Source organism: Bombina bombina, chromosome 4, assembly GCF_027579735.1.
Source record: "Bombina bombina isolate aBomBom1 chromosome 4, aBomBom1.pri, whole genome shotgun sequence".
Lineage (NCBI taxonomy): Eukaryota > Metazoa > Chordata > Amphibia > Anura > Bombinatoridae > Bombina > Bombina bombina.
Genome location: NC_069502.1, coordinates 706,876,628 through 706,903,520, shown reverse-complemented (window position 1 = coordinate 706,903,520; position 26,893 = coordinate 706,876,628). Strand labels below are relative to the sequence as shown.

General features: G+C 37.8%; 1 protein-coding gene across 1 annotated transcript in view; it reads right to left on the bottom strand.

The window, feature by feature from the left end:
- The window catches only part of AHI1 (Abelson helper integration site 1), a 658,331-nt gene that overhangs the window by 154,490 nt on the left and 476,948 nt on the right, over positions 1–26,893 (bottom strand). The window contains exon 20 of the mRNA XM_053710899.1: positions 466–524. Coding sequence (XP_053566874.1) covers positions 466–524 — 59 coding nt within the window. The remainder of the gene's footprint in view (positions 1–465; positions 525–26,893) is intronic.

Genomic DNA, 26,893 nt, shown 5'->3' with positions numbered 1-26,893 from the left:
TATATACCTATATATCTATAGGAATAGAATAAAATTGCATTTTCCTGTATGTGAAGAGCATTGGAATGTGAAATATTAATAACTTCTGTTGGGTTAGTGCATGAGCGATAAGTGTTAGGTTTTTATCTTTTTCGCTATCAATTCAAGTCTATGGGGCGAATGTATTAGCGTGGAAGCAATATCCAAGACATCAAGTTAGCACGCATTGGGTTTCGCTTGCACAAAAACTTTTTACTTTAACTCGGGTAGCATGTGCATAAACTTACTTCTAGCAAAATATACGCTTCAGAGGGAGCGCTAAAAAACGCGCCACTTTTAATCTAGCCCATTATCGGGAAACAACAATGAATTAATCTACGGATACACAACATATCATATTTAAGCTATAGTATTTCACAAAGGCCTTAAAACACAGCTCATAGTAGAAAAAAAAAACATAAATATATAAAACACAAAGTGACTTACCATTTGTAGTTTGACTGATGGTGTGCGACTAAGCGTATGTCCAACAGGACTAAAGCCACCTGTGAAGACAAGATAAGTGTTTGTTTTTCTATTTCTGTTCTACACTGTTAATTTATATTATGATTTTGCAGTCCCTCTGGTATGGGGTATGGAAGGAATTAATAGTCATTTATTTCAAGACATTGCCTAACAAAAACATTAACATTCAGTCAGTAAAGACATATCTATATTACATTCAGTGCTAATATACGTCAAATAATTTCTACAAGCAAAGACTTTCTAATTTTATCTTTATGGGTTTACCTCATTTTATAATTTTATAATTTAACACATCAATATATATGTATATAAGCATAAACATATGTATTTACTGGGAACACACAGTTCCCATAGACCGCAATGTAAAGGCACTTTACAAAATACTGCCTAGTGTTTTTTTTAAAAAAGGGATGCTGCTATCTTTATTTTTTTAATAAAATACAATAGACTGTATTTTGGGGACATTTGGGGCACATTTATAAAATTAACCAGAGATCTGATATCTGGTTAATTGTATAAGCGCTAATTGCTACCTATTGTAATGGCTGGTTAATTATTGCGTGCACGGAAACTGACAAATTTGCCCATTTGCAGGTGCACAATAATTTAGCGATCCACTTGTAAACTAGCCCTTATTATTTTATGTCTGATGGGTACTCAGGCTTGGACATAATGTATTTCATGTTTTAAATTAATGAAATACCTGAAGCTTTCTTCTGCTTGATCATATGATAAAAAGGTTTCAATTACAATCATTTAGAAAAGCTTATCAAATACTTTATCAACAGATTTCAACATTAAAGTCCATGGGAATTTTTATAGATAACTAATTCGATAAGCTTTTCTAAAGGATTGTGATCAACCCCAAAATGTTGTACGTTGAAATGATCGTAATAATAGTTTTGATGTAAGTTACTGATATAATTGTCCTTTGTACGTGTCAGTTGTTGCGATTGTTATTGCAGTCTCACATAAAAACATAATTTATGCTTACCTGATAAATTCCTTTCTCCTGTAGTGTAGTCAGTCCACGGGTCATCATTACTTATGGGATATTAACTCCTCCCCAACAGGAAGTGCAAGAGGATCACCCAAGCAGAGCTGCTATATAGCTCCTCCCCTCTACGTCACACCCAGTCATTCGACCGAGAACCAAACGAGAAAGGAGAAACTATAGGGTGCAGTGGTGACTGGAGTATAATTTAAAAATTTAGACCTGCCATAAAAAACAGGGCGGGCCGTGGACTGACTACACTACAGGAGAAAGGAATTTATCAGGTAAGCATAAATTATGTTTTCTCCTGTTAAGTGTAGTCAGTCCACGGGTCATCATTACTTATGGGATACCAATACCAAAGCTAAGTACACAGATGACGGGAGGGACAGGCAGGATCTCTATACGGAAGGAACCACTGCCTGAAGAACCTTTCTCCCAAAAACAGCCTCCGAAGAAGCAAAAGTGTCAAATTTATAAAATTTGGAAAAAGTATGAAGAGAAGACCAAGTTGCAGCCTTGCAAATCTGTTCAACAGAGGCCTCGTTCTTAAAGGCCCAAGTGGAAGCCACAGCTCTAGTAGAATGAGCTGTAATCCTTTCAGGAGGTTGCTGTCCAGCAGTCTCATAGGCTAAGCGTATTATGCTACGAAGCCAAAAAGATAGAGAGGTAGCAGATGCTTTTTGACCTCTCCTCTGTCCAGAATAAACGACAAACAGGGAAGAAGTTTGGCGAAAATCTTTAGTTGCCTGTAAATAAAATTTCAGGGCACGGACTACGTCCAGATTGTGCAGAAGTCGTTCCTTCTTTGAAGAAGGGTTAGGGCACAATGATGGAACAACAATCTCTTGATTGATATTCCTGTTAGTGACTACCTTAGGTAAGAACCCAGGTTTAGTACGCAGAACTACCTTGTCTGTATGAAAAATCAGATAAGGAGAATCACAATGTAAGGCCGATAACTCAGAGACTCTTCGAGCCGAGGAAATAGCCATTAAAAACAGAACTTTCCAAGATAACAGTTTGATATCAATGGAATGAAGGGGTTCAAACGGAACACCCTGTAAAACGTTAAGAACTAAGTTTAAGCTCCATGGCGGAGCAACAGTTTTAAACACAGGCTTAATTCTGGCCAAAGCCTGACAAAAAGCCTGAACGTCTGGAACTTCTGACAGACGTTTGTGTAAAAGAATGGACAGAGCTGAGATCTGTCCCTTTAAAGAACTTGCAGATAAACCCTTTTCTTCTTGTAGAAAAGACAATATCCTAGGAATCCTAACCTTACTCCATGAGTAACTCTTGGATTCGCACCAGTGTAAGTATTTACGCCATATCTTATGGTAAATTTTCCTGGTAACAGGTTTCCTAGCCTGTATTAAGGTATCAATTACTGGCTCCGAAAATCCACGCTTTGATAAAATTAAGCGTTCAATTTCCATGCAGTCAGCTTCAGAGAAATTAGATTTTGATGTTTGAAAGGACCCTGAATTAGAAGGTCCTGTCTCAGAGGCAGAGACCAAGGTGGACAGGATGACATGTCCACTAGATCTGCATACCAGGTCCTGCATGGCCACGCAGGCGCTATTAGAATCACCGATGCTTTCTCCTGTTTGATCCTGGCAATCAAACGAGGAAGCATCGGGAAGGGTGGAAACACATAAGCCATCCTGAAGGTCCAAGGTGCTGTCAAGGCATCTATCAGGACCGCTCCCGGGCCCCTGGACCTGGACCCGTAACGAGGAAGCTTGGCGTTCTGGCGAGACGCCATGAGATCCATATCTGGTTTGCCCCAACGTCGAAGTATTTGGGCAAAGACCTCCGGATGAAGTTCCCACTCCCCCGGATGAAAAGTCTGGCGACTTAGGAAATCCGCCTCCCAGTTCTCCACTCCTGGGATGTGGATCGCTGACAGGTGGCAAGAGTGAGACTCTGCCCAGCGAATTATCTTTGATACTTCCATCATCGCTAAGGAACTCCTTGTCCCTCCCTGATGGTTGATGTAAGCCACAGTCGTGATGTTGTCCGACTGAAACCTGATGAACCTCAGAGTTGCTAACTGAGGCCAAGCCAGAAGGGCATTGAGAACTGCTCTCAATTCCAGAATGTTTATTGGAAGGAGACTCTCCTCTTGAGTCCATGATCCCTGAGCCTTCAGGGAATTCCAGACAGCGCCCCAACCTAGTAGGCTGGCGTCTGTAGTTACAATTGTCCAGTCTGGCCTGCTGAAGGGCATCCCCCTGGACAGATGTGGCCGAGAAAGCCACCATAGAAGAGAATCTCTGGTCTCTTGATCCAGATTCAGCGTAGGGGAAAAATCTGAGTAATCCCCATTCCACTGACTTAGCATGCACAATTGCAGCGGTCTGAGGTGCAGGCGTGCAAAAGGAACTATGTCCATTGCCGCTACCATTAAGCCGATTACCTCCATGCATTGAGCCACTGACAGGTGTTGAATGGAATGAAGGGCACGGCAAGCATTTAGAAGCTTTGTTAACCTGTCCTCTGTCAGGTAAATTTTTATTTCTACAGAATCTATAAGAGTCCCCAAGAAGGGAACTCTTGTGAGTGGTAAGAGAGAACTCTTCTCCTCGTTCACTTTCCACCCATGCGACCTTAGAAATGCCAGTACTAACTCTGTATGAGACTTGGCAGTTTGAAAGCTTGACGCTTGTATCAGAATGTCGTCTAGGTACGGAGCTACCGAAATTCCTCGCGGTCTTAGTACCGCCAGAAGAGAGCCCAGAACCTTTGTAAAGATTCTTGGAGCCGTAGCCAACCCGAAGGGAAGAGCTACAAACTGGTAATGCCTGTCTAGGAAGGCAAACCTTAGATACCGGTAATGTTCTCTGTGAATCGGTATGTGGAGGTAAGCATCCTTTAAATCCACTGTGGTCATGTATCGACCTCTTTGGATCATGGGTAAGATTGTCCGAATAGTTTCCATCTTGAACGATGGAACTCTTAGGAATTTGTTTAGGATCTTTAAATCCAATATTGGTCTGAAGGTTCCCTCTTTTTTGGGAACCACAAACAGATTTGAGTAAAACCCTTGTCCGCGTTCCGACCGCGGAACTGGGTGGATCACTCCCATTAGTAAAAGGTCTTGTACACAGCGTAAAAACGCCTCTTTCTTTATCTGGTTTGTTGACAACCTTGAAAGGTGAAATCTCCCTTGTGGGGGAGAACCTTTGAAGTCCAGAAGATATCCCTGAGATATGATCTCCAATGCCCAGGGATCCTGGACATCTCTTGCCCAAGCCTGGGCGAAGAGAGAGAGTCTGCCCCCCACTAGATCCGTTTCCGGATCGGGGGCCCTCACTTCATGCTGTCTTAGGGGCAGCAGCAGGTTTTCTGGCCTGCTTGCCCTTGTTCCAGGACTGGTTAGGTTTCCAGCCTTGTCTGTAGCGAGCAACAGCTCCTTCCTGTTTTGGAGCAGAGGAAGTTGATGCTGCTCCTGCCTTGAAGTTACGAAAGGCACGAAAATTAGACTGTCTAGCCCTGGGTTTGGCTCTGTCTTGAGGCAGGGCATGGCCTTTACCTCCCGTAATATCAGCGATAATTTCTTTCAAACCGGGCCCGAATAAAGTCTGCCCCTTGAAAGGTATGTTAAGTAATTTCGATTTAGAAGTTACATCAGCTGACCAGGATTTTAGCCACAGCGCTCTGCGTGCCTGAATGGCGAATCCGGAATTCTTAGCCGTAAGTTTAGTTAAATGTACTACGGCATCAGAAATAAATGAATTAGCTAGCTTAAGGGTTTTAAGCTTGTGTGAAATCTCATCTAATGTCGCTGAGTCAAGGGTCTCTTCCAGAGACTCAAACCAAAATGCTGCCGCAGCCGTGACAGGCGCAATGCATGCAAGGGGTTGTAATATAAAACCTTGTTGAACAAACATTTTCTTAAGGTAACCCTCTAACTTTTTATCCATTGGATCTGAAAAGGCACAGCTATCCTCCACCGGGATAGTGGTACGCTTAGCTAAAGTAGAAACTGCTCCCTCCACCTTAGGGACCGTTTGCCATAAGTCCCGTGTGGTGGCGTCTATTGGAAACATTTTTCTGAATATAGGAGGGGGTGAGAAAGGCACACCGGGTCTATCCCACTCCTTAGTAATAATTTCAGTAATTCTCTTAGGTATAGGAAAAATGTCAGTACTCGTCGGTACCGCAAAATATTTATCCAACCTACACATTTTCTCTGGGATTGCAACTGTGTTACAATCATTCAGAGCCGCTAACACCTCCCCTAGTAATACACGGAGGTTTTCCAGCTTAAACTTAAAATTTGAAATGTCTGAATCCAGTTTATTTGGATCAGATCCGTCACCCGCAGAATGAAGCTCTCCGTCCTCATGCTCTGCAAATTGTGACGCAGTATCAGACATGGCCCTAGCATTATCAGTATACTCTGTTCTCATCCCAGAGTGATCTCGTTTACCTCTAAGTTCTGGCAATTTAGACAAAACTTCAGTCATAACATTAGCCATGTCTTGTAGAGTGATTTGTAATGGCCGCCCTGATGTACTTGGCGTTAGAATATCACGCACCTCCTGAGCGGGAGATGCAGGTACTGACACGTGAGGCAAGTTAGTCGGCATAACTTCCCCCTCGTTGTCTGGTGAATGTTGCTTAACATGTACAGATTGACTTTTATTTAAAGTAGCATCAATGCAATTAGTACATAAATTTCTATTGGGCTCCACCTTGGCTTTTGAACATATTGCACAAAGAGATTCCTCTGTGTCAGACATGTTTAAACAAACTAGCAATTATACTAGCAAGCTTGGAAATACTGTTAAACTAAATTTACAAGCAATATGAAAAACGTTACTGTGCCTTTAAGAAGCACACAAAAACTGTCACAGTTGAATAACAATGAACCGGATTAGTTATAAAAACCAAATTTAGCAAAGGATTGCACTCATTAGCAATGGATGATTTAACCCTTAATATCAGAAAAAAACGGATAACAATGAAAATATCAGCGTTTTTATCACAGTCAAAGCACAGTCTCACAGATCTGCTGTGAGTGATTACCTCCCTCAAAACTAGTTTTGAAGACCCCTGAGCTCTGTGGAGACGTCCTGGATCATGCAGGGAGAAAAAGGCAGACTGTGACTGAATTTCTGATGCGTAGTAAAAGCGCCAAAATAGGCCCCTCCCACTCACACTACAACAGTGAGGGAAGCTCAGTAAACTGTTTTAATTTAAAACAAACGACTGCCATGTGGAAAATAAAGCCCAAAACAATTTTTCACCAAGTACCTCAGATAATTAAACGATTTAACATGCCAGTAAACGTTTAAAATCTAATATATGAAATGTCATTAAAAAGCCTGCTGCTAGTCGCTCACACTGCAAGTTAGGCTAAAAGTTATATGCATACAGTATTTTCCCAGTGAAGTGCCATTCCCCAGAAATACTTAAGTGTAAACATATATACATATCAGCCTGATACCAGTTGCTACTACTGCATTTAAGGCTGTACTTACATTATATCGGTATTAGCAGTATTTTCTCAGTCAATTCCATTCCTTAGAAAATAATATACTGCAACATACCTCTTTGCAGGTGAACCTGCCCGCTGTCCCCTGATCTGAAGTTACCCTACTCCTCAGAATGGCCGAGAACAGCAAACGGATCTTAGTTACGTCCGCTAAGATCATACACAAAAACTCAGGTAGATTCTTCTTCAAATTCTGCCTGAGAAGGAAACAACACACTCCGGTGCCGTTTAAAATAACAAACTTTTGATTGAAGATATAAAAAACTAAGTTTAATCACCACAGTCCTCTCACACATCCTATCTATTAGTTGGGTGCAAGAGAATGACTGGGTGTGACGTAGAGGGGAGGAGCTATATAGCAGCTCTGCTTGGGTGATCCTCTTGCACTTCCTGTTGGGGAGGAGTTAATATCCCATAAGTAATGATGACCTGTGGACTGACTACACTTAACAGGAGAAATGGACATTTGTGTGGAGACAAACCCATGATCTAATGCATTACATAAGTCTATCTGTATGTGTATTTGTATCTGTGTGTAGCGTATTGCGTGCCTGCATGCCTCTAGTGAGTGTGAATGTATGTATGTAGTGAGTGTTGAGTTTGTGTGTGTATGTAAGAGTTATATTATTCATATTGTGTGTATATACATGTATATACAGGTATATATATATATATATATATATACATATATATATATATATATATATATATATATATATATATATATATATATATATACATACATACATATATACATATACATATACACACATTTTTATTATCAGGTCCTTAGTGCCTTCTCACTGCATACAAAAATGAAGAAAGAAAAAAAAGAAAGAATGTAAAATATTAAAGGGACATGAAGCCCAATATTTTCTTTCCCGATTCAGATAGATCATGCAATTTTAAAACAACTTTCCAATGTACTGTTATTATCTAATTTGCTTCATTCTATTGGTATCCTTTGTTGAAGGGTTATTAATCCACTATTGGGAGCTAGCTAACAGCCAATGACAAGTGGCATATATGTGCAGCCACCAATCAGCAGCTTCTGAGCCTGTCTAGGTAGTTTTCAACAAAGGATACAAAGATAAAGAAATATTAGATAACAGAAATAAATTGGAAAGTAGTTTACAAATGCATGCCCTATCTGAATCATGAAAGAAAGAAAAAAACTGTGTTCCATTTCCCTTTAACTACCTAAAGTTAAAGAATTTTGAAAGGATAATGCAGAGATTTGGACAGGAACTTACTAAACTGTGATTGTATAAAATAGATGATCATACCTGGCAAATAAAATAATGAAAATGCAGTTTTTAGCATAAGATTATCATGTGTACAGTTTAACATAATATTGTTTGAAAAGTATTCTTAGTTATTAATTTAATATGAAGTCACTGATTGCGTAACAGTTGATTCAGACCATTTTTCATGAATGCACCTGCCTATGGCATTTGTCTACACCAATTCCTCTCTTTTTGATGGTAAATATTTGCTTTCCTCATTAAGTGTAATAGATTAAACAAGCATGTATTTGTATAGTGTTGAGGTAACCTCTTTTCAGACTCGTTTTCTGAAAATATTCCAAAACATAATTTCCATATACACAGTATCACTAAAGGACAATTTTGAGATTTTTTGAGGACAATATTACTTGTCAAACCTATTAAATAACACAAGTTAAATTTTTGGAAAAAAAATCGCTACTAAAATATTAACTATGTTTTGCTTAAAGGGACAGTAAACACCAGAATTTTTGTTGTTTAAAAAGGTAGATAATCTATTTATTACCCATTCCCCAATTTTGCATAACCAACACAGTTATATAAATACACTTTTTACCTCTGTGATTACCTTGTATCTATGCCTCTGCAAACTGGCCCCATTATTTCACTTCTTTTGACAGACTTGCATTTTTAGCCAATCAGTGCTGACTCCTAGGAGCTTCTCGTGCCTGAGCTCAATGTTATCTATATGAAACACATGAACTAAAGCCCTCTGGTGGTGAAAAACTGTCAAAATGCTTTCAGATTAGAGGAAGTCTTCAAGGTCTAAGAAATTAGCACATGAACCTCCTAGAGATTTAGCTTTCAACTAAGAATACCAAGAGAACAAAGCAAAATTAGTAATAAAAGTAAATTGGAAAGTTGTTTAAAATTACATGCCCTATTTTAATCATGAAAGATTTTTTTTTACTTTACTGTCCCTTTAAATCAGTGCCATAAAGCATAGTTTAATTTAAAAGTGAAGGTCAATTTTATGCTGATGGACTAGTGCAATGTACACATTTACATAATGGCATTTAAGTCGCTAACTTTTTTTTTTTCCAATCGTACTTTTTTAATAAAATGATAATATACAATACCTCTGTTTTTCATTCTGACTCCTCCCCTCCACCACTTCCTTATTCAGTACTAGTGACGTAGTGAGCGGTCCCACACGCTCACTACGTCACTGAAAAGCTTGTGCACAATCCTGCAAATAAGCTGCGCATGTGTATGGTCACCGCAATTGAACATGCGTAACATTTTTACGATCCCTAACAGTGAAACATAGTATTCAATGAATGAATACATTCATTCATTGAATACTATGCGATCGTGTCACTCGCTATACTTCCCTGTAGTGCGATCGATCGTTGTGAGTGAATACATGTATTTAAAAAATAATGAAGCCGAATACGCATGCGCGTCTCATGCACGAACATGAGAGGTTGATGACGCTAGCGGGTCTTTAACCCATGCGCATAAGAGACTAATGACGTGGAGAAAAAGGGGCTGAACGCCCCAGGGGGGGAACAGAGATTGGAGATTACATCTTAAAAATCTGTCAATCAATATTGGCAAGATGGCGGGCGGACAATCAAAGTACAACGGGGGAGAATTAAAAGGTAAAACATAAAAGTTTCTGACAACATTTAGCATAAATAATGAATGAACATCACGGTTATTTATAATTAACTGCAGAATGGAGTGAGCGACTAAGCCAGACTTGACCTTCACTTTAATAATGTGTATAGTGGTGAGCTTATTTCTTTAAAGAGCGTTTGTTTACAAATTGGCAATGCTGGCAATTCTGTGCAGTGTGTTATGCCCTTTCCAGTCATCAAGAACGTAAAAGGACACTGTACTGCAAAATTTGTTTCCTCTTAATGGGCAAGATTACAAGTCGCACGGCGAATCAGCGCATTATTGCTTTTTCGCATTTGGGGTTGCGCAGCTATTATCAAGTTGTGAAATAACTTATTTTGAGAATGCGTTAAGCCACGTAATGCAAACTGCAAAATTGCGTGCATGTTCACGTATTCCTCATAGAAGTCAATGTAGAAGACAAACAGAAACCCCCCCACAAAAACCATAAATCTGTTACGCAAAGCCCATGACATATACTCCTCGAAACGTGTACATAAAAATGTGAATATTTCATATTTCGAAAATGTTTTTGCAATGGAATATGTTCTATTTAATTGTAAATAAATATCTCTCTATATATGTGATAATTATTGGACTGATATATCTATTTATAGCGAGATATGTATATGAATATATATATGTCTAGATATCTCGAGATCTATATGCGAAAATCTCTCTTTAAAGTACATCTGAGATATTGTTTAATGTGCATAAAATTGTAATTTGAAATATTTTCATTATCTCCATAGTTAAACATATGTCTATACATAGAAATCCATGTTTCTCTATGTATGTGTATGTATGTCATTGTATATCAATGTAAAATCCCTGCGTCAGCTTTTTTTTTTCTAATATCCGAGATCGCATATCTTTGAGCCCTTATAACTTTTGTGTGCAATATTTTTTTATACAAATTTTTATAAGACAGTGTTAATATGAGTGTAACTATACTTTGTAATGTATTTTTGAAGTGTTTCGTAAAACTTGTTTGTTGCACAAAGCTGTTAACTACAGCTCTTCGAGTGCAGAAAAGATTGTTGCGTAAAAGGCAAATGCACGAGGGCAATCGTGGTTTTTCAAGACTTGTAATAGCTGCACAATGGAAATTGATGGCAAAAAGACAACATCACGCACAGAAAGCTCATAACGCGCTACTTGTAATCTCGCCCAATATGTTCCCAATGACTTGTAACTCTTACTGCAGAGGGGAAATGGTTTAATGTTTATTTTTGAATTCAGAATAGCTGTTTTTGCTCATTAAAACCATCACCTATTGTTCTCAAAGATATGAATCTTTAAATGGGCAAACCCTGCAAAAATGAGCGGACCTTCTTATGTTATCTCCATGTACACAGAATTGATCATTAGTAACACATTAAAGGGCAGAAATTGTTACACTGTATGACAACTTATCCCCTGTGCCTATTTGTGTAATAAGGAAGTCTGACATGGAAACATAGATACATTACATGAATTAAAATGCTCTCTAACTCTTTTATTTGGCTGTAGCATCTTGGCATCTTAAACCTTTAGTGAGCCGACTCCTGCACTGCAGTTTGAACACTGTTATATATTCCCTTCACCTTATTTTGATAATTGTGCCTGCACCTTGAAAGAGTAGGCAGAACTACATGTAACAGCAGCTAATTAATTTATATTATCTAGAGCAAGTGTCAGCAACCTTGGCACCCCAGATGTTTAGGAACTACATTTTCCATGATACTCAGCCAGCCTAAAGTGTGTCTGTGCATCATGGGAAATGTAGTTCCAAAGCATCTAGGGTGCCAAGGTTGCTGACCCCTGATCTAGAGAACAGTGACATATGATCTGCCTCTCAAGGCTATTACCATCACACATTTAGCAGTATCTAGTATATCCGGAGGCACAGAATGTTTTGTATCTCACAGCCAGGCTGTGTCTGGGTTCTCAGCTTGCAGATATAAAGCATTATATAAAGCTTGCTTGTGCAGCTCACTGTTACAGAACACCACTGCAGGAACTTAATGCCCTCCAACTTACACTACCATACAGACCAATATCTGGGACTACAAGTTCCACAATTCCCTGCTACCAAACTGCATATTATTGTACATTGTTTTGATTTATTTTTTTTGAGCTGATACTACTGCACATGCATGCACTTTATCAAAAAAATGTTGTTGTTTTTTGTTTAGTTTTTATTCTATTGATGTTTTTAATAACAATGAGGTTTATTGTATACACTATATTAAAAAAAATATACTTTTTGTACTTAGTAAACAAGAACAGAATCATAGCAATCACTGATTCTGATCAGTATAGAAAATGCATAAAGTATTTACTGAATACAGAATGGCATGTTTTGTATGTGTCTTTTAAAGTTCTGTAGAAAAAGTTGTTCTTGCCAGACCTATGAAAATGATGCTGGACTGTTCCCAAATACATTTGCAACTATAGGAAATATTTACTTGCTTCTTTTTTATGAGACTCCCTCACATCTGAAAACAATCAGCTATTACTAAGAATACATTAGTCAACATTAAAACACAACTGATGTATGAGTGGATTCTACTACATGTGATGAGCTTTTCTCAGCTACAAATACAGAAAGTCCACAGGTACTTGAATAGAATGATTTGAACACAAATTCAGATAGCATACAAAGCTATAACTTTTGATTTAAGGGACAGTCAACACCAGCATTTGTGTTGTTTAAAAAGATAGATAATCCCTTTATTACCCATTCCCCAGTATTGCATAATCAACACTGTTATATTAATACACTTTTTACCTCTGTGATTACCTTGTATCTAAGCCTCTGGAAACTGCCCCCTTATTTCAGTTATTTTGACAAACTTGCATTTTAGCCAATCAGTGCTTACTCCAAGGTAACTCCACGTGCATGAGCACAGTGTAATCTTAATGACACACATGAACTAACGCCCTCTAGTGGTGAAACACTGTTGGACTTGACTGTCCCTTAAAAGGTTACGAATGTTTTTATTTACATATTAAAAAAAATACATTTGTATTTGTCCACAACAAATTAACAGTAAAAGTGTTATGTAGATTTTATTTATTTTTTTAGATTTTAATTGATATTGGATATAAAAAACAGATATGTGGATCATGTAAAAGTGACAATGATCAGTTCAAGGAAATATTTTGTGTGTCTTTATAACAAGAATAATCTTTGTAAATGGTATGGTTATTTGCCTAGTACATCAATGACTAATTTAATCCTTAGACGGTTATGTTGATAAGACTTGGCAAAAACTGAAAGCAATACATACTTAATAAAATCATAGCCTTTTTTGCAGAGGAAGTGCTGTTTACACATTACCCGATACCTTCAAAATAAGACGAGAGTTACTAAGGTTGCAGAGAGAGCCAAGACACAAGAGAAAATAACCGTACAAGCTCACATTACGCCCATTTCTTAATTTTTAGAGACTTCATTAGATGACAACAGAATCATTATTATTTACTTTATTTTGCATTTTCAGGTCATCAATAAAATATAGAAAAACATTTCCTCCAAAAATAATGCAAACGCTTAGAAATGTAATACAAAAATCTGCATTAGCCAAAATGGCAAAATGAGTTATGATAATTGAAGAAAACATAAGGAGGGATATCTGGGCAAACTTTACTTATTTTTTTGCAAAACTGAGGCATTAAAAAAAAACTAAATTTATGCCAACCCAATAAATGAAATTTCTTTCACCATGAAATAGGGCAGGAGAACATTTAAGACCGGCATGCTACTGAACAGGAACAGCAGCCAGCATAACTTTCCTGCCAAAAGCAGCCACTGAAGAGGCAAACATGTCTAAGTGATAACATTTAGTAAAATTATGTAAGAAGAACAAGTAGCCACTTTACAAGTTTGCTCAATGGAAGCTTCATTCCATGTGGCAACTGCTCTAGTGGAATGAGCAGTAAAGCATTCCGGGGGATTCTTCCCCGCCATTAAGTACACCTTGTAAATCAAGTAAGCCAAACAGCTAAGGTAACTGTAGCTTTCTGACACTTGCTGGGTCCAGAAAAATGAATAAATAAACAAGAGGGATTTCTAAAATGATTTGTAACTTTAAGGTACAATTTTAAGTCTCTTACAACATCTAGGTTGTGAATAAGTCACTTCTTAAAATTCTTAGAAGCTGGGGGCGTGTCTAGGCAGCGGCCATGTTAGGCTGCAATATCTGTGGCTCCTAGTTTGAATTCCCTAACCATCCTGGTAACCTATAACAAATCCATCTGCAGTTTTGAGTAACTCACATCACACAGATCAAAAAGATATCTGGTTGCAGAGTTTATGACGACAGGACCCAGATCTGGACTGCTGGAACCTCAGGCGGCGGCCTCTCCACGAGGATTCAGCCTCCCCCCCCCCCCCCCCCAAATGCGGGGGTATAGCAGTCAAACTTAGACTGCCTTCTTACTTCTTCAGAGAGAACCATCATTGATACAACGGCACTACCTCAAAGACCCATCCGGCCACCCACCACATCCAAACCACGGAGCAAAAATGGAGGCTTTGGCAAGATGGGAGGTACAAATAAGCAGCCTCATACATGAACACTTTCACGATCTAGAGAGGGACCTTTGTGCTATCCTCCTTGGAGGAAGCTTACAGAATGAGAAGCTTCAGGCACCCGCTGAACATACACTAGTGGCAGAGATCGAGGACCCGGTTACCTGCTTGGCCGGGAGGGCTTACAGGGGGGAGGCCCTCTCAGCCATAACACTGACCCCATCCAGCTCATGCCCAGAGGAGATCCTGCCCAGATCAGTTCCTGTATTGGGGGTTCACGAGACACCGGGAGACGAGACCTATGCTACGGTCCCTTCTAATATCTGGCCGGATCACGGATTAGATGGGAAAGACAGGGCAACAGATATACCACGCAAGGAGGAGATCCGCAGGAAGCCAGGCCTCGTGCCCACCATATTAGTGGAGACTGCCGCTATCCCGGATAATCTCATGGAAGCAGTTGCGGTTGAATCTGAGACCCAGTGCGGAGCCTATATGGGAGTGACGGACCCCGTCTACTTTACTATGCCAAACGGCTCTGAAGCCACACCGGGAGGCAGTTCCTTAGCAGCCGCGGCTTTAAAGGGACAGTTGCCGAGATTTACAAAGGGACAGGTTGATTACACAGTAAAGACACAGTGTGGAGCTTTGGCTCTGGGACGACCCCTATTCAACATGGCTGCATTTGAAAAGAGCTTAAAGATAGTCTCCCTTTACTTGCTGGGTCCCTCCTTTATATCTGAGGCGGTAAGATTCTTTAAACCACAAAGACCGTTAAGAGTTATGAAGGTGGGGATAGGATAGCTAGATAGCTCACATGGAAGGTCCTGTGCCACCTAGACATTTATTAACCTGCACAGGATGAACAGGACTGGAACTTTATAAGTTTTACCCCATCACTATAGCCAGTTCATTTTAGATGTGATACACAGTGTTCTGGAGTCTATGTTAACATGCCAATATTCATGGCACTTGAAATTTTTTTCTATGCTTTCTCTACCTTATGAAGTGTTATTGAGGACAGATACTGTAAATGTTGTAAATATGAATGACTTTTAATAGAATTGACTGAGTGTTTGTACATGAAGACGTTAAGCCTGTCACACAGAAAATATTCCAAGGTGCTGCCTACACTGGTACTCTATTGAGGTAATAGTTAGGTATTGTTATTCAGTGGTAATACCCCATTGTACCTAGGACATTAGACCTAATGTAGTGTGCCAGCAAAAGACAACTCTTTTATATGGGAGGTTTTATAGATCAGGTGGGATATTCTACCAATATGCAACCATCATAGCCACTATGCAAACAAGAATAGCGTTTGTCATGTTCCTTGCGGCCGGAAGGACATGGAAATTTCAGTTTAATGAGGCTGTCTGTGACCTGTAACGTAGTCATCCCCTACCAGCTGGCTTACTAGTTCCTTGCGCAGAATTCCACACCACATTATTGCATGGTCTGGCTATTCCTCAGTTGTCTTAGTGGACACCTATATAGCAGTAGCTCAGTCCCAGTATGGCTTTAACTGTACACTTGTATACTGCCCTCACCACTCAAGGGAACATTCCTGTATCAGAGACTTATTAGATCTGAGTTGGTCACTACTCTATAATGTGGCTTCTAGTTCTTTTTCTTTCTTTTTTTTCCTATCAGGGGGCACGGCCTCTAAATAGAAAGTGAATAGCCATTCCCTTATGGTACCTTAGTTGATTAATATAAGATGGTTCTCATGTGAGCTAAGCTGTTTCATTAGATATCTTCACTCATATGTTAATGTTATTATTAAAATTAAGAAAATGAGGTTAACTGAGACCCCAAAGCGGTCTCTTCAGTCCCAAATGACCACCCACAGTATCATAATATTCTGGAGGTCCAAAAGTGGCCTTATGCTTTTCCGGGGAGGTCCTCAGATGACACACTCCTCACATACTATTTACATGAGAATCGTATTACTCTATGTGTATTATTCATGATGTTATACCGTTGACTGAATCCATTGTATTTCTGATACTATTTCTTGTGATACGCAAGTTGTCTCTGTTATAACAATAGTGTTTGTTGTGAAATCAACCTCAATAAAAACATTTTAAAAAAAATAAAATAAAAAATAAATTATTGGAAGCTGGACATAATGATGGAACTACAATCTTCTGATTAATGTTCTATGAAGATACTACCTTAGGAAGAAAAAGAGTACTAGGTTCTTAAAACCACTTTATTCTGATGAGAAACCAGGTCAGGAAGATTACAGGAAAAGGTATGCTCTAGCTTCACACCAAGAATGAAAGGTTTTTCAAATTTTGTGATATATGCATCTGATCAGAAGTTTCCTTGCCTGAATCAGGATATCAATAACTTGATGACATAATCCTCTTTGGGCCAGGATTAGGTATGCAATCCCTATGACATCAAACTTTGAGATACTGATGATAGAATGGGCCTTGCAAAAGAAGGTCGTTTCTGAGAGGAAGTTGCCAAGGTGGGCAGAAGAACATTTGAATCAGATCCCCATGTCAAGTCCTGCGAGGAGACACTAGAAAAATAAGAATTACTGATGTCCTTTCCTGTTTGATCCTAGCTTTCACCCTGAGTAGAAACAAAAATGGAGGAAAGATATTCCTTAGATCTCAAGACCTGGCACAGTATCAGGGCAGCTGAAGATTGTACAGAGTTTCAAAATGTTGACTGTAAAGCTCGCCTCCCAAGGAGTCCACACTCCTTGTGCCCACTGAGACTCACAGACAGCACTCAACCTATCAGGCTAGAGTCTGTGGTAAGAACCACCCACACTGACTGGAGAAAGAAGGCCCCCTAAAGAATGGGCTGGTGAATCTGCCACCATGTCAGGGACTGCCTTATCTTGAAGTCCACAAGGATCTTCTGAACAAATCCTTGCAATCTTTATTCAACTATTGCACCATCCTCAATTGGAGAAGGCGCATATAGAATCTCACTCCTTGCTGAAGGCAAAACATTGACTGAGGTATTCTGGAAGAGTGGGAGGGATTAAAAGCTCTGGTATGTTGGGTGTTCTTGCCATCCTCCTAGTGGACTGGAATTTAATTGCACATGTAATGGCTTGTGGACTCTCACCATCTTATGAAATAAATACATGTTTTATCTCTTTTTAATGCCATAGCAAAATTGGAAATGAGGCATTGATTCAGAACTTTAATGTCCTTTTAACACAACAAGACAACCAATAAGATGATGCCAGTTTATTAAAGAAGCATATTTATTTGTGATTTATACATTGCAGTCCAATCAGTGTAAGTTAAGGGGTTAAAATCTTTCCCCCGTGTAATTTTTTTCGTCACAATTAAAACAGGGCATTTTAAATTGTTACAGAGAAAAAACATTTTGTTTTCTGCTAATGAGGTGTGTCACTGTCCCACCAATAAAGCAGTGAGAGGTCTGTTAATCAGCCAATGAGCACCATTACCAAGTACTTCTATAGGAGGCAGCTCGCCACTTGCTGGGATTTCCAGGTTAAGAATTGAGTGAAGTTTTTCGATGCAAAGCTCAAAGTGATATTTAATTTCATGTACTTGATAATCTAAACCTCTATGATTTGGTAGAGATTATCTAAGAAGTCTCATCAGTACTGCAACATCTCTCAAATACATTTAGAAAGACAAATTTTAGATCAAAAGCTTTTTATCTCTCTATGCAGGGTTCTGACGTGAAAGAGAAACACATACATTGCAATATAAGGCTCAAAAAAGACCCCAAAGATTTTGCATGATTTCTCGTCATGCTTGCAAATCTTTGACCATAAGGCCCTAAGCCAATCATAAGGCCATAAAATCTAGTAAGATGAGAAGGCCAAAGCACATATTTATAGAACTGTAAAATGCTTTAGTAAAATAAACTTTTTCTTCCTTTGATATATGAGATAGATAGCATTTGATTATACTCCATTCACCTAGGATCTTCATATGTAATGTCGTCAATATGCAAAGCTTATTATTCAATAATTTCCAAGTTAAGAGACACAACAGTAACATTGCTGCTCACAAGTGAATAATGAGAACAGATCCTGAATTAAATGGGTTAGAGGTCTCAAGATACCCTTATAGATCAAAACAGGACTTAATGTGCTCTGCTGAAACCACAAAATCATCTTTAAATAAGCCCCTGGGTGTTTACTTAAGATATTAAAGACAAGATCAAATAAACATTTGCATAGTATATTGAGTATCATACACCTGGCATATTTAACACAAGTGAGGCAGCCAAAATTCAAACTTATTAAGGATCTAAGTTAGCAGCTAATAAAAAAGCTATTATTTAGGATGAAGATGACTCATTTCTTTAATGGGCCTAGTTCAAAATCTCTATAAAGGCAAAGTCCAGCATTAATTAAATGCTTTATTACTTTTTATTTTATCAGCTGTTACCACCTTTTAACTGAAAGAGCACAAACAGAATAATCAAATCTCAGTGTATTAAAATATATATATATTTTTGAGTTATTAGAAGTTAAAAGGATGTTGCTGTAAACACGTTTTTGTCTTTACTTGGCAAACTATAGTCTAGATTCCAGTCTTCACATTAATCAGAGCCAATAAGCATTTTATCTGTTTGGTGAAAATCACCCATGAGTTATAACAATATTCTAATATAGGTCTAGATTATGAGTGGAGCGCGTTAACTTCGCAAGATGGAGGCTTTTTGCACGCGTCGGTTTGCGCTCATATTACAATTTTAAAGTAAAAAGGTTGTATACCCAATGCACGCAACGTATTCTTCATAAACTTTAATGGATCCCGAAAAGTAGAAAAACAACTGACACCCTTATTTGCATGCAAAGTCGATTGTGTTAAACCAAGTGTGCTAACCCGACATGAAATATGAATATTTCACATTCCAATTTTCTTCACATAACAGAATATGTTCTATTTATTCTTTAATAAACATGTCTATAGATATCTGATGTTTAATTTTGGTAAACTATATATATATATATATATATATATATATATATATATATATAATTATATATAGGTATTGCTATATACAGATATATAGGGATATCTATATAAAGATACTTAGAACATATTCTATATATGTCTGTAAATACATGTATGTAAATATGACCTCTGATGAAGAAGGCAGACAAAAGTCGGATAGGCCTTTGAAACGCATTAGAACTCTTGTATACAATTTTTATTGTGTAAACTGACTTTGATCTGGTAACCACTACTTGTTACTGCTGGTGAACAGTTGGGAAACTTGTGATCTCGAAGGAAGTCTTGGGTTGTAACGCACCTGCCGTTTCACGCTATATCTGAAGTACCCGCCATTGATATACTGAGTACAGCGACTGTGTGTCTAATTCGCATAATTGATACCTCATACTTAATTGAGGTTGCCTAATGTGAGTAAGTTTTTGGCTTGATGTGAGCTATTTTTAAATAATAAAGGGTAATACACTATTGGTGCTATCTCTTTGTTTCCTTGTGAGTGTGATCGAGCTCGCATTTAGCCTCATCTCCTACCAAAACGGAACGATTGAAAGTTTCTTCAGCTTGTTACAAAATTCCAAGTGGCAGGAAGAAATATTCTCACAGTAGTGCGAATGACTACCCGAGCAGTGAATAAAGCGGTGAAAACGTCTAAAAGTTACCTCATACTGATTGAGGTTAAAGGGACAGTCTAGTCCAAAATAAACTTTCATGATTCAGATAGAGAATACATTTTTAAACAATTTTCCAATTTACTTTTATAACCAATTTTGTTTTGTTCTCTTGGTATTCTTAGTTGAAAGCTAAACCTAGGAGGTTTATATGCTAATTTCTAAGTCCTTAAAGGCCGCCTCTTCTCTCAGGGCATTTTGACAGTTTTTCACCACTAAAGGGTGTTGGTTCATGTGTGTCATATAGATAACACTGTGCTCACGCACGAGGAGTTCCGGTGAGCCAGCTCTGATTGGCTAAAATGGATGTCTGTCAAAAGAACTGAAATAAGGGGGCAGTTTGCAGAGGCTTAGATACAAGGTAATCACAGAGGTAAAACGTGTATTTATATAACTGTGTTAGTTATGCAAAACTAAGGAATGGTTAATAAAGGGATTATCTATCTTTTTAAACAATAACAATGCTGGTGTCCCTTTAAGTCTAGTAAGTAGGGAGACTTTTTTTTTAACAGACAAGGAACTCTGGACTTAATTGTATATTGCATTAGTATTCCAGTTGTGCAATTGTATGCATATATCTATTTTGGATATTGAATGTGTAATTACTTTATGTTATTATTTTCCACAGATCTGTATCTTTATAGAGTAGCACTATCCTACCCTTGTTCACAATATATATATATATATATATATATATATATATATATATATATATATATATTTAAACCAAAATTCATTAAAATTATGGGGGGAGATAAAAAACTGAAATTAAAATCCTCCATGTCTCAAAATTAAATCAATGTAAATATTTGCATAGGAAATTAGCACATCTAGGCAAGAATCCCCGCTTGCTTTTTCCCCAGAAATAACTCATATACAATGTTACCAATGCACAAGAGAATTCTGGGTAAGCTATGCAAATTAGATATGCAAATTCTCATTTTTTTGCTTCAAAAATACTGTTTTAACAGGATTATAGCAGCAAATCAGAAATCACTCACACACACACACATTTAGACAGGTGTATATATGTATCGCTATGTCAAAGACCTTTGCATTTAATTTTTCTTCCCTAACACCTGAGACCTCATATCTTTGAGCCTTTATAACTTTTTTGTATGCAACATTTGTTTTTAGATCATTTTTATTTGACAGTTTTATTATGAGTGTAACTGTAGTACACAATATATTTTTGATGTTTTGTGCAACTTTTTAGTCAAGCGTAACAGTTACCAAAAATTCTTAAATTTCACGAATATGACGCATTAAATTCAATTGCGCATTTACTTTCAACTCTTAATGCGCTTGCTACTTCTGACACATGCAAGGAGCTGCGATGTACCCCTTATTGCTTGCATGTAACAGTTAGCCACTCATAATCTAGCCCATAGTTACCAAAAGTACTCCCAAACAGGCCAGATTTTCATTTTAGCTGAACCAGTGCACAGGTGAAGTAATCAGCTGATGGGTGAGAGCAGGTTAGTAACCATGGTTACTGATCAGCTGATTATTTCAACTGTGCACTGGTTCAGCTATAATGAAAACATGGACTGTTGGGGGTAATTCAGGACTGCGGTTGAGAAACACTGACCTATCTGATATGCTCAATTTATAGTAATACTTGGGTTCACTGCTGCTGATACCAGGAAAGGTGATAACAAATCATTCTTTGGTATCAAGAACTTTCTGGTAAACTGACGGCAAATTGACTTATATTGACAAATTAATGCATTGTTTAACACTGAAGAAAAATATAGAAAAACTGATAATGGTGTACACTTGTGAAGCAATCACTTTCCTAACAGGCTATTAAATTGAAGAGCGGAGATAATGAGTGCTTCACAAGTGTACACCATTATCAGTTCTAAACTGTTTTTTTCTAGCTTGTCTCAACCCAGTGCACAGCACCCCAGCCTAATTGTCCTGGTCTGCAGTCTGATATATAGGATACTGATAAGCAGATGCCAGCTCATAGTTACAGGTGTTCTTTATTTGTATCCTAAGTAGTGCAATTAGTTACCCTTTTTCTTACTGAAGAAAAATATGCTTGAAGCCTCACTTGATATTTGATGGTATAACTATTGACTTGTATACAGAAGGAAGGAGCTGTGGTTAGTTGCATAACTGTAAAGAATGTTTTCAGAGCAATGAACCTTAGACTTTTTATACACACTACAAGGCATAAATACAGACAGAACATTAGTAAAACAGCATAACACAAATTCAAACACACAAAAAACGTGATCCTTGAAGGAAGGACATACACACACACTAAGAAAAAAATATATATGTGTTCTATATCATTAGAGTACTGTATTTTAGTAAAATACAGGAAAATGGTAATAATCCGTAAATATAACAAATTAAGAGAGCATAACATGCTGGGTACCCCTTTATCATTCACTGATCAAAGAAACAGTATTAGACAATATACTGCTGGAGTCAAAAAGATCTGCTACATGATTGCAAGCATATTTTTTAACCTGTTGTGTCTATACAATCCAGATGCATATTCTCATGCTTATTAAAAAAATGCAACTGGGAGATATAATTCATGAAAATTGAGGCGTATTGCAGTTTAATAGGAAACTCTGCACTGCACATGAATATTTGCATGAAATATATACAAACACTGGGTAAACACCTATTCCTGGTTTGGGGGCCCTGGGCAAATGCCTTTTTTGGACGCGAGCCCAGCATACAACTTAGTAGTATACAGCTATATACATGTAGATGTGATAAATACAGTATGTGCAATAAATACGGTATGTGCAAATGTATTTACCGTATGTGTAAGTAGCTGGAGTTTCTAATAGAAGTGGTGAAAAGGGGCATTTCCCATTACAAGCATGTCAGATGACAAACTTGCTGTCATGGCGACAAATCATGCAAAAAAACCTTGGGGCATTTTTAGAGCATTATATTGTAATGCAGGTGTTCACATCCAGAATCCAGCATACTGAGATAAACAGCGTTCATGCTAACATTTGCCTTTCTAATTTTCTTTTGAGGGATCTTGCAGTACTACTGAGACATCGTAGAAAAGCTTGTCAAACCAGGAGAATCAGGCCCTTTGTCTCTACAGCTATTCTACTTAAATACTTCACCCTGAATGGGAATTTAAAAACTTTTAAGAACCTTGCACAGTAATGCGTTTCTTTAATAAAGTTTCTGTTGTTGTTGTAATGTTCTTTCAGGTTTACAGTTGTGTTGGTTCTGGCTCACCTCAAAACTGTACAACCTCTACTAGCTTCTCCCCGACCACACATATATATTAATGCATGGATCCATCCTTTCTTGTGTTAATGGTGCATGCTGCTGGTGGTGGTATAATGGTGTTCCAAAATTTCATGGTGAACATTAGCCCCCCTTTATACAAAGTGGGAATTGTTTAAATGCCACATAATTCCTGAGTACTGTTTCTGACCATGTACATCCCTTTTGGGCCAAAGTCTACCCATTTTCTAAAGGCTACAACCAACAGGATTACGTTGTATATCAGAAAACAAACATCTCATGCTGGTTCAAGAAACATGACAATGAGTTCAGTGAGCTCCAATGCCCTCCACAGTCAGCAGATCTCAGTCCAATAAAGCACTTTTGGAATATGGTGGAATGGGAGACTTGCAGCATGAATCTAGGCAAAGGAGGGGGTGTTACATCCCAGTATTAGAAACGTATGACCTAATAAAGTAAATGTGAGATAAAGTGATCACTGAGTGCAGTATATACAGTATGGCTAGTCCAGTAGATGAGCAAGAAATATTTTTTTCTCCTCAGTAACATAAAGGAAACTATCAAATGTTCATCTCCCCCCTCCAATTAGTGACCCTCTGTGATATTTATTCAAGCCTTGTGTATATCTATGAAATAATCACTCACTTTGCTAATGCTAGCACAGCTATTTACCTTGAAGTCAAATAATTTATGTGGTGAGCACATTCTGAATCATTTTCAGTAAAAAAAAAATATTCAAAAAATAAATAAAGCAACAAAAAGAGAGCACTTAGCTGAAATGCAAAATCCCCTAACATTACAAGAAAAAAATTGACCATCTGTTGCATTTACCATCCTCTAAGTTTCTAAATTTCTCATCATAACTTAGTGAGAGATATATTGACTGAAATCAACCAACAAAACAATCCTGACATGAACAAGAAGAGAAATTAGTGACTTAGAAAGTTCACACTGATGGGAATGTTTCCAGCAAACCTACGTACATTGAGATTCTGGAAAATATAAATCATCACTAATTTCTAACTCAGTGATGTGGCCACAGTAGCCTCTTTTTCATGCCCCAATTTCCTTATTAAATTTGCACTTAATGCAGGACACGAATATGAAGCAAACAATGCCAAGAAACCACCTGACATCAATGCTTGTCTTAAAGGGACATTTATTTTACAATAAATAAATGCTACAAATAGTCATGTATTAAAAAGTAAAAATTAGCATGAGCATACCATGCAGATGCTTTTTTTAAAAAAAAAAAAAATATATATATTCATTGTTTAAATATTAAAGAAAAAATGGGTGTCACTATGTTGAAACCTAGGTTTCCCTTAAATAATCTCTTCTGTTGAGCAAAATTAGGGACAAGTAAAGTGCAAACAATAGCTGTTTTATCATACAGATGTTAAAGTAATTTTACATATCATGGTTCAAAGTCCCTTTAACTAGGGATGGGCGAATGTTTGGCAACATTCGAAAATTTAAACAAATATTAACACATTATTTTTATGTAATAGTATTTCTAATGCTTTCTTTCAATGTAATATTCTATTAAAAAAAATTAATAATTCGATTCGAATTATGCAAGATTCTAATTCGAAAAATTTGAATCTATGTACAGTATTTTTTAATAGTATTTCTAACGCTCTTTTTAAATGTAATATTCAAATTATGCAATATTCTAATTTGAAACATTCTAATTGATATATTTGTATCTATTATGTATCAATTTACTACATTCTCTACCACATGAACTATTGAACTTCTGAATAGTATTTGTTAAATTGAATGTTACATTCGACATTTCTAATGTAAATATACGATTTCATTATCAACATTTGAAAAAAGAAAGTAACATTCGATTACTGAATTTTAATATATTTAAATATTTTTTCCTTTACAAAAAAAAAATTATACAAAAATAGATGTATTTTTTTTAAATATCATGTGAATAACAAACTTATAGTTATGGCTTGTCAAACTGGCATAGTATAATTAGCTTAATAGATTTTTTTTATGATGCAACGTGCATATTTCTCTGTTCAGGAGATGTCCAATATTTAAGTATCAGTCCTGTGGCTATTAATCAGGAGATATTTAAGAAACGGTTGTGTGAAGATGGGCGAGTGTGACCAAATAAAAAGAACACATTCTGCATTGATAAACATATTTGCGTGCGGCAGACTTTAGATAACCAGTATAGTGTCTTGAACTAAAATTGACTTATTTTGGGGCAACTCAAAAAAATGTGTGCAATGTCAGGGTTGACTTCCGAGCATTTAGGGCATTCATCTATCACACCTGGAATCCATTTTCTTCCTAACTTAGGGGTATATATAAGGTGAATACATTTGGTGTGCATCTCTCTATGATCCATTCCGAGGGTCGATCATTGTGTGAGTTCTAAGCTGATGATTAGTGTAACCTCTACCTCATTGATATCTTTTCATTTCTCACAAAGTTCTAGCATAGTGGTGGGTGCTATTTTGTTAACTATTAGATTATAAATGTGGGAAATAGAATGGACCCCTTGTCTGGTTAGCGAGCATAATCTATCAATGTTGATGGTGGTTTTGCAATCTAGGCTTTCTACTACAGGGAGTGCAGAATTATTAGGCAAATGAGTATTTTGACCACATCATCCTCTTTATGCATGTTGTCTTACTCCAAGCTGTATAGGCTCGAAAGCCTACTACCAATTAAGCATATTAGGTGATGTGCATCTCTGTAATGAGAAGGGGTGTGGTCTAATGACATCAACACCCTATATCAGGTGTGCATAATTATTAGGCAACTTCCTTTCCTTTGGCAAAATGGGTCAAAAGAAGGACTTGACAGGCTCAGAAAAGTAAAAAATAGTGAGATATCTTGCAGTGGGATGCAGCACTCTTAAAAATCATCGAACAATCAAGCGTTTCATTAAAAATAGTCAACAGGGTCGCAAGAAGCGTGTGGAAAAACCAAGGCGCAAAATAACTGCCCATGAACTGAGAAAAGTCAAGCGTGCAGCTGCCAAGATGCCACTTGCCACCAGTTTGGCCATATTTCAGAGCTGCAACATCACTGGAGTGCCCAAAAGCACAAGGTGTGCAATACTCAGAGACATGGCCAAGGTAAGAAAGGCTGAAAGACGACCACCACTGAACAAGACACACAAGCTGAAACGTCAAGACTGGGCCAAGAAATATCTCAAGACTGATTTTTCTAAGGTTTTATGGACTGATGAAATGAGAGTGAGTCTTGATGGGCCAGATGGATGGGCCCGTGGCTGAATTTGTTAAAGGGCAGAGAGCTCCAGTCCGACTCAGACGCCAGCAAGGTGGAGGTGGAGTACTGGTTTGGGCTGGTATCATCAAAGATGAGCTTGTGGGGCCTTTTCGGGTTGAGGATGGAGTCAAGCTCAACTCCCAGTCCTACTGCCAGTTTCTGGAAGACACCTTCTTCAAGCAGTGGTACAGGAAGAAGTCTGCATCCTTCAAGAAAAACATGATTTTCATGCAGGACAATGCTCCATCACACGCGTCCAAGTACTCCACAGCGTGGCTGGCAAGAAAGGGTATAAAAGAAGAAAATCTAATGACATGGCCTCCTT